The sequence below is a fragment of the Gasterosteus aculeatus genome, chromosome X (genome assembly GCF_964276395.1).
Source record: "Gasterosteus aculeatus chromosome X, fGasAcu3.hap1.1, whole genome shotgun sequence".
NCBI classification, from domain to species: domain Eukaryota; kingdom Metazoa; phylum Chordata; class Actinopteri; order Perciformes; family Gasterosteidae; genus Gasterosteus; species Gasterosteus aculeatus.
The window spans coordinates 12944265-12953228 of NC_135698.1; the positions used below are offsets into that span (position 1 = coordinate 12944265).

At 43.6% G+C, this 8964-nt stretch overlaps 1 protein-coding gene across 2 annotated transcripts; it reads left to right on the forward strand.

Moving 5' to 3' along the window:
• The first annotated feature begins 3735 nt into the window (after positions 1 to 3735).
• ankrd34c (ankyrin repeat domain 34C) lies at positions 3736 to 7485 on the forward strand. 2 transcript variants are annotated; one of them, XM_040162474.2, is made up of 2 exons: positions 3736 to 4008; positions 4881 to 7485. In XM_040162474.2, the coding sequence occupies exon 2, from the start codon at positions 4925 to 4927 to the stop codon at positions 6494 to 6496; it is 1572 nt and encodes a 523-aa protein (XP_040018408.1). In that variant the 5' UTR covers positions 3736 to 4008; positions 4881 to 4924; the 3' UTR covers positions 6497 to 7485. The 2 variants fall into 2 exon arrangements, with proteins under 2 accessions (XP_040018408.1, XP_040018409.1); XM_040162475.2 differs by having other exon boundaries at positions 4886 to 7485.
• Positions 7486 to 8964: the final 1479 nt, after the last annotated feature.

The window sequence follows — 8964 nt, forward strand, 5'->3', positions numbered from 1 at the left end:
CACCACCCAACACGGCTGATCAGACCCAGCTGCAACACGCTGTGGTACGTTCTTATCAGGAACCTGAAGAACAATCAGCTCCCTGAACGAAAAAAAGCTCCATGCAGCCGTGGTGTTAGATGAGCGGGAATGTGGCTGATTGTATTCCTTAGACATTATATGAAGAGACGTAAAGTTCAACCTGCTATAAGTGTATACGCCTGATTCACTTGCTCCCTGACTCATTATGTGTGTACCCAGTAGGGCAGGAATCCAGTCCTGAATTATTAGGCGGCGGGCCGTGCAGCCATGTTTATGGAGCTTCAGATCTATTGTTAGTTCTGCCACCTAGAGAGGACTCACTCTGCAGCGGCCTGGCTCATCGGGTTCCGTCCTGTCATGTCTGATTCTGCAGATGAGCCCTGACATCCTCGAGGACATACAGGAACGATTCGACGTCATCGACGACAACCGACACAGAAAAAGCTCCCCACCTTGTGCTGCAGAGGAGGTGTATTTCGGTCAGAGCGCCTCGTGGTGTCATAGACGTCACAGTCTCAGGGGTGTGAACTGTGAGCAGAGTGAAGTTCTCTGACTCGCTGTCAGAACATCCACACTGATGTAGCCACATACTCTGAGGGACCCGAACATCTGGCAGAAGCGGCGCCGAAACCCACTGAGATGAAACATTGGACACGGTAAAATGAATTTAAACCCACACCAACACTTCTTCCTCATTTGGCAAATATAGGACTAACACGGATATAAAATAGCACGCATGCTATTATTAAAAGGTTTGGATGAGAGGTGTGACAGATTCTACCAAGAAACCAATTTTGCCACTAATTACTTCTACAGTTAATGAAAGTATACGAGATAAACTGTAGACACACTCGATCTGGATGAGAGGAGAATACAACATGAAGAAGTAAGTGTTCGGTTGGAATATTGATGGTAAAGTTCGTAATGATTTTAACAATACTGTCATCCGTGGATATACATCTTAACCACTTGATTACTGACAGGCCATTAAAGCGCCTCCCATTTCAAAATATCCAATTAAAGGCTCCACAACAACTCCCGATAACTGGGATGTAGAGCTGATAAGCAACCGATTCGGAAGCTTCAGCCCCTCAGCTTCATTAGGAGGCTGTTCAGCTAAAAGAGGAAATTCAGCACGGGCGACATCAAAGTGCCCACTCTGCAAAATGAGTAACAAACTCCTTATTAGATATGCACCAATCTCCTAGGATACAGCCAACATACACAATGATCCCCCAGAAAATCTGTTGCCTGTATAATGCTCTTGAATAATGCTCCTCTCAATTACTACTCGCCAGAAGGGCAGGTGTTGGTTTGCACCAGCGAGATGTAAAAGAACAGAAGGGGTGATGGAGGCGATGGAGGCAGAGGAGGAATGGAAACATTTCAAGATTTCAAGTAGGATAAAGGAGCACTTCTCAATATGAAAAGATCAAAGTGTGACAGGACAACACGATGAGAGGATAAGATTTTATTCTTATTTCAAACAACTTGGCAGGTTTTTAAGCTGCACCGGGAGCGTTTATCCTAAATCTGCCGAGGTAGGACGGAGACATGGAGCGGCCCGGCGCGAGGCAGCAGCAGGTTTCGTGCCAGTTGATTGCTGTCGCAGCCCACACATTCGTGTGATACAATCGCAGTGACCAAATGCCACGAGAATGTCAAACTCCTTAAAGAGACAACCAGCACAGAGGAGTATACGTGCATGGCCTGGAAAAAAACACTCCTGTGTCTAAATGCAAATGTTAAGATGGAAAAGATGGGCACAATTAATGGAGAAAATGTGGTCATTGTATAAGAACAACAAATATCAAAGTACCTTGTGTGTGACAGCATCAGGTCTGGAGCTTTGTGTCTGCCTTATATCAACATTCCAACACACAGTTGTAAAATAGCCTAAATCAGGAAAAATCAGGTCATTCTTCAATCCTCTTTAGTAAAAGTTTGACAATTTGTCAGATACAGACATGTACTTTCGTTGGGTGGGAAGCTGGTATCAACCTTTTGGATTTAGTTGAATCCATTTCCTTTATTTTTCTTGAAACAGTGACATCATTTGGGGTTTAATGCCAGACATCAGCTTTTCTGTTGCTGCAGACGTTCGGCCTACGCTCTAGATTGAAAAACTGTTGATAACTTTTCCATATATTTTCAACAGGATCTATAAATAGTCTTCGAGCTACATCACTCTGTTGAATAGCAATCTCACAATGCAGACTGAAAGAACGGTTATATTTAGAAAGGAGGGGAGGAAGAGCAGCAGCTGCGATGTAAGATATCTGAAAATGGAAACTGCTCCCAGGGGTGACAGCGCTTATTCTCTCCGCTTTAATTATTTATTTTCCCTTTAATAGAGGGCGGACGACAGCATCGATGGGGCAGAGATCACGCTGTTTGAGGACTGCTGACGTTCTTGTGGCTCCCACTGCTAATGAATATGTCTAAACCAGTGAGCTTTGGCCTTTGTCTGTCCTCTGGTCGTTCATGCGGACCGGAATTCTGTCCATAATATAGGTCTATTTTACATTAAATAAATATTTAAAAAACGGTCGGAGTCTAGATTTGCACAAAAGCTTTGAGACAACCAGTTGAGAGAGAATGTAAGCAACCATTTTAAACACATATGATGCAGGGTCCTTTAAGTTGCTTGATACTAGCATTATGCATTCAGCCGGCATTGTGCCTCGAAGGGGAAGGCATACTTTGTGTTGACTTGGACGACTGTGCTGCTTCTCCAAATGCCTTGTGAACAACAAGTCCCCCGGGGCTCAGAAGGCAATCACAGGTGAGAAATCACTGGCAGCATTGACGACGCGAGTCCTGAGACATCAAGTGTTTGGGCGGGTCATAAAGTGATTAGTCTCAGTCTCACAGGGAGAGAGCAGAGGTCACGGTTGAACGTGGCGACGGCGGTTGAAGCTTCCCCGTGCAAGGGAAAATAAAATACAGGATTAAAAAAGAATTTGAGTAAATGTCACAAAAGCCTTGTGGTCCTTGGTGGAATGTTATGTGTGTGATTTACCTGTTCCTTGCAGGGCTGAGAACATCACTGTTCTCATTAGAAACTGCTTCTGCGCTGTCTCATAGCAACCTAAAAATAGAAATGTCCCTATTAGGCTGTATAGCTGTGATGGTTGCTACAAGTTTTGGCCTCTTTAATTGTGCTATATATATATATATATATATATATATATATATATATATATATATATATATATATATATATATATATATATATATATATATATATATATATATAAACATGCCCTTTATTACGGGGTGTATGGGAAGCTTGTTTTTATTCTAAAGACTGGCACTGATGTTCCACACTGCAGATAAATTAGATCTTGTTCATAGCTGTGGCTTATTATCTGATCGATTCAGACATTTATTAAAGGATAAAAAGAATATTCAGTGAGCTGTTATTCCTAATTCCCTCCCATGTAAAGGCCCAACAGCGTTAGTGGCTTTAATTTACAATTTAATTTAATTTTGAAATGATTAAAATAACAATACACACCCGCATAACATTTGCATGTGTTTTGGGTGGCACCGCTCCTCTTGTTTTGTGTGCTGCATGTTATAAAGATCCCGACAGAGGTTTTCATCATCAATTTATTTTTGGTCGAGCGCACTCTGACGTCAGGAGAATTCACGTTTCATTCAAGAAGCAAGAAAGTAAGTTATTTATAACCATTAGCACCTTCGGGTTGTGATCCTTGAGTGCGCAGTGAGCGGAATACTCCCCATTGGACTGATGTGGTGAGCCTCCATAACAAAAGCGGCACCGCTCGAGTCCGGAGAGGTTTCGGCGCCCTGTGCACTCAACTAGGTCGCTTCAGTCGCGGTTGAAAAAATAGGGATATTGCGAGAAGAACTGCAAGAAACTTTGGTTCTGAATCATTCATTTGCCCACGATTTTCTTCACCCTTTACATGCGGGAAAGCGCTGGATACTTTGAGCATGAGAAACCTCTCCCGTGACCAGGTAAGACAATAAGCAGACGTTAGATTGTCCTGCAAAATTATACAAACTATAAAATGATTGAAAATGAAAGGTGATTAATTCAACTGTATGTCGTTTCGCGTCGCTGCTTCGTTCGTCTTTGAGGAGACTCGAAAATAATGCGGTTCGCCTTACACTCAACGTGAGGTGTATGTACAGTGTTGAATACAATTTGAACAAAAATCTATACAATAAACACAATCTCACATGCGGGATTTAACGGGGGAAGTCGACAAACCAAAGGCATTGTAACGCAGAGCGTTTGTTAAGTTATCCCAAATGAGAACCACGGACAGCGACTCCTCCGCGTCATGTCGCCTGTCGGAGCCCATTGGGGTTTTTTTTGTTGGTATTATTTAAATAAATGTCGTTGTCGTCGAATATCTATTGATGTTCTTCTTCTTTTTTAAAGACGATCACGCCTGATGTTTTTGCGCACTCATCAAAGGATGAACGATGCTTTTGTTCGACGCTCTTCGTCCCTTTCACAGAAAAGACAAACGTGAGCTCCCGTATTGACAGGGACAACAGGATAAACTTTGATTTTTAATATCAAATCATCCATCGTTTGAAAATCTAACAGGTGCTGTAACCATGCTGTCTCGTGCGTGGTATTTTTTGGGCATGGCCGTGATCAGTTTCCACTCTAGACAACAACAACAACAACAAAAACATTTTTACACATTACTGTCATTTTTATATAAAGCATATATATTTACTATATCGAAAATGTGGAGCTGTAAGTTACGTTTTTAACGGCATCGTTGTAAAAGAGCGCCACCTGCTGGTGGTGATTTAGCAACAGAGAGAAAGCGACAACATGAGTGTTAACTACATCAATGTTTTGTTCGAAGGGCAGTGAGCTGTAAATTCCACACGATCTGCGACTGGCTGGGAGATGGCAGATATACTGGAGCTGCGGACGGATGGAAATTCACTCCTGAAGGCGGTGTGGCTCAGACGCTTGAGACTCACCCGGCTCCTGTTGGAAGGAGGAGCGTATATTAATGAGAGCAACGAACGTGGAGAGACACCACTCATGGTGGCCTGCATGTCCACACACACCGACCAGCAGAGCGTGAGCAAGTCGAAGCTGGTGAAATACCTGCTGGACAACCAGGCGGACCCCAACATACAGGACAAAGCCGGTAAGACCGCTCTAATGCAAGCCTGCATCCACAGGGCTGGACACGAGGTGGTGGACCACCTGCTGAGCAACGGAGCTGACCCCAGTCTGGAGGACAGGAGCGGGGCCTCAGCGCTGGTCTATGCCATCAACGCAGATAACAAGGAGACGCTCAAACTGCTCTTGGACGCCTGCAAAGCGAAAGGCAAGGAGGTAATCATAATCACCACGGACAAGTCACCGTCTGGCACCAAAACGACCAAACAGTACCTAAATGTCCCCCCATCACCAGAGCTGGATGCATACTGCACCTCTCCGTCTGACATCAATGTCACTGCGTCGCCCACACCTGAGCAAGAGCAGCAAAACACAGTTTTCAGTTTCCAGACCAAGCTGAAAACCTCCAGTTCAGCTGCGAAGCTCGCCAACGGGCTGACTTCTCCGGCACGCCGGCCGGCGAACCCCAAACGCGCCCGTTTGCCTCAGCTGAAGAGGCTGCAGTCGGAGCCCTGGGGCCTGATTGCTCCCTCAGTCCTGGCGGCCGCCGCCTACGAGGAGAGTAAAAAAGCCAGCTCGGAAGACGACGTCGCCGCAGGGGTTAACGGACTCTGTCTGAATAAGAGGTCAGCTTTATCTAGACAGAGCAGTGTGGACGGAAAGGACAGCTTTTTTCCGCTGGTGGCTGAACAAACCTGCAAAATCACAACCTCAATATCAGTTCCTCCAACGTCCAAAGCCTCGTATGAGAGATCTCTGGGCCAGCACCAGCCGCTGGTGCGACGCAGCACTGTGCCCACGGAGCAGGAGGGCAGCAGTGGCACCGCTGGACATGCCAGTCTGAGAGACACGGTGTACAGGAGACACCTGGAGACCGATCACTACGACTCGGACTCCCAGCTCTACTCAGGCTCCGCCATGCTAGACTCCCCTAAGGTCCCGGTGGAACGAAGGAAACTGAACACTTCTCCCCTAGCGATGCTAACCAGCTCCAGAGAGTCTCTAGACAGCAACGCCAGCACGTCCTCGCCCAGCACGGCACACAGACGCGCAACGGGCCTCCTGGAGAGGAGGGGCTCGGGCACGCTGTTGCTGGACCACATCTCCCACACCAGGCCCGGCCATCTGCCCCCTCTCAACTTCAACCCAAACCCGCCCATCCCTGACATTGGGGCTAGTAGCAAGCCTTCCTCACCCCTGGCCACGGGTATCAGATCTATAGCTCCAGTAGCACCGAACACACCAAAGAGAGGTGGCCTCAAGTCCAAGAAGAAACTTGTGAGAAGGCACTCTATGCAAGTGGAGCAGATGAAGCAGCTTTCCGATTTTGAAGAGATGGGTCATTAGTTAGTGATGGTGTTTATGCCGCACATGTTGTGGGAGTAGAACTGTCAGGAAGTACATCCGTAGGTTCCTCTGTGTTGACTCACAGCCATCTAGATGTTGAATAATGTATAATTTATTTTTTTTAAAAGGTATATGGATATTAAAACTGAGCAATATAGATAGACTTCTTCCCTGTGTTACACCCAACCATAGGGTTCAGAATATTTTGACTTTGCGTCTGCTGTATATGTATTACAGATTTGAATGTAAATACCAAGACATGGTTCTATTCCTCTGAACTCGCTGTCTAAAATGAAGATGTAATGCGTAGGGAACACACAGGGTCCATTTGTAGCCAGCAGGCCACTTGAGTGCACATTGTGCAAATGTAATTAGAACCGTTAATGGATTTTTTTATTTTAGAAAACGTGATGCACTTGTCTGAGATGTAGCTTTGAGTAAGATGAGATTTGACTGTTTGTAGCAAATTTGTACAAAGTGCCTTTAAGATAAAGAAACAAACAACAACAAAAAAAAACAGTGGACAGATACATTTAATGTATTAGAAGCATTTTCAATGTAACCAAAATGTGTTTCGTTTCAATATTGTTGGACTCACATGAAACAAACTGAATAAACGTGATGTGAATGAATGAAAAATATGCCCTAACAAAGAGGTAAAATGATGGGCCATGTATAACAGCACTTTATTGCCCAATAGAAAAGAAAATGAAAATGTTGCTATCAACAGTGTTACAAAAACCTTCAAAGCACATGTAATTCTACACGTAATGTCTCTAACAAATAATGGCATTGGAGCCCTTAGTCAACACAGGCATTGGTGAAACTTGTCAGTAAAAATGTCATTTCACGCTAATGGCAATCGAAACTAAAGATCATACAGCTTCCATGTAACTTAGCTGTGAAGTATTGCTACTGTTTGAGAAAAATCCATAGTATTTTTGCAATTAGTTTGTTGTATATTCGGAATAAATGTCTATCACTTGTGACTTTCTGTCTATGTACTCATTTGTCACATTGAGTAGGAGCTCAGCTGTCAGCAGGAACACAGATGCTCATTAAAAAGAGCACGGGTCCTTCCCCGGGCAGGCCGATGGTACTATGGAGATGATGACGAACATCATCCATGTCACTGTGATTATATCAGACCGACCATAGAGGCACTCAGATCCCACAGCTTCTTGGCAGCTTCATCATCCAGACCCTGTGGAGCAGCGGTTTTAGGGGCGCAGTCGCTGCAATCAGAGCAGAATTGAGTCTTAAACATGTGGCTCCATCCGTTACAACACTGCTAATTTAGTTACAAGTATGAGTTTTCATTCAGGATACAATGATGAATCCGGATGGAAATCACACGGTCACTAATCATACAGGACAGGAACCTGGACAGAATACTGCAGTACTAGAAGGGTATTCTGTACATCATTATGACAGTAATTTAAGTAATTCCATATTGCAATATTCCAAACTGACTATTTAGAGGGATATTTATCACGTTTTCTTACCTTGCAGCTTGTTAGCCAACTCTCGTGTAAAGAGAACATTAGCTAGTTTACTTTGTGAATAGCTTGCTGGACAGCTGCATTTTTTTTTTTAATTATTTCAAATTGAATTAGATATTGACAAAATAGGAAACCAGTATAAGTTGCTCACCCCTTCTAGCCAGGTCAACGGCTGTTTCTTTGCCAATCCCAGTGTTGCCTCCGGTGATCAAGACGGTCTTTCCCTCCAGCGAGGCTTTGCTGCGGCACATTCCACCTGCCGACCATTTCTACACACCAAATAACACTGCTCCTGTAAGAGTGAACACACAACATTCATCTGCACCCTTAAAGAGAAAACACGTTCAACTTTAAATTTTGTACCATATCTCGATCTTAAAACTGGAACTGGAAACTACTTTGTTAATCAATTAATTGTTTTATAAGTTTAAGAAAAAATGCTGAATATTTGCTTGGAGAAAATCAGTGAAGTTACAAGTAGCTATTTTCCGTTTCTGTTTCGTTTTCTTTCTTACTTAGTTACAGTAAGTGGAGTTCCTGAAAAACAATCTATTGTAATTGGTTAATTTAGAGGTGAAGATTGTTTTAAAGTCAACTTCCAAGACTCCTTAGAAGAAGCTCAAACAACTTTGTTTTGTCTGATTGTAAATTGCATTTGTATTGTCTTGTTGTTGTTTTACGCTGTTTTGCTGTCTCCGGGATCCTTTTCTCAAATAGGACCCCAATGGACATTTTAGCTTTATTGTGTGTTAATCCCTGGCAACATCATTGTGTATCAGGACAGGTCAAATAAATGGGTCTACACCTATCCCTCTATTCATATTATGGACTAGTGAGTATAAGTAGTCATTTTGAAGCTGTGCTTTAATCATGTTACACACGAATGAAGCAAGGAGTAGATTTTATTTTTATCATTTTTGATGGAGAAGCGTTTGAGAATGTGAATTTGCATTGTCTGAGCATGCA

Coding starts and splice junctions, on each gene's coding strand:
- ankrd34c (XM_040162474.2), top strand. CDS start 4,925: ATGGCAGATATACTGGAGCTGCGGACGGATGGAAATTCACTCCTGAAG.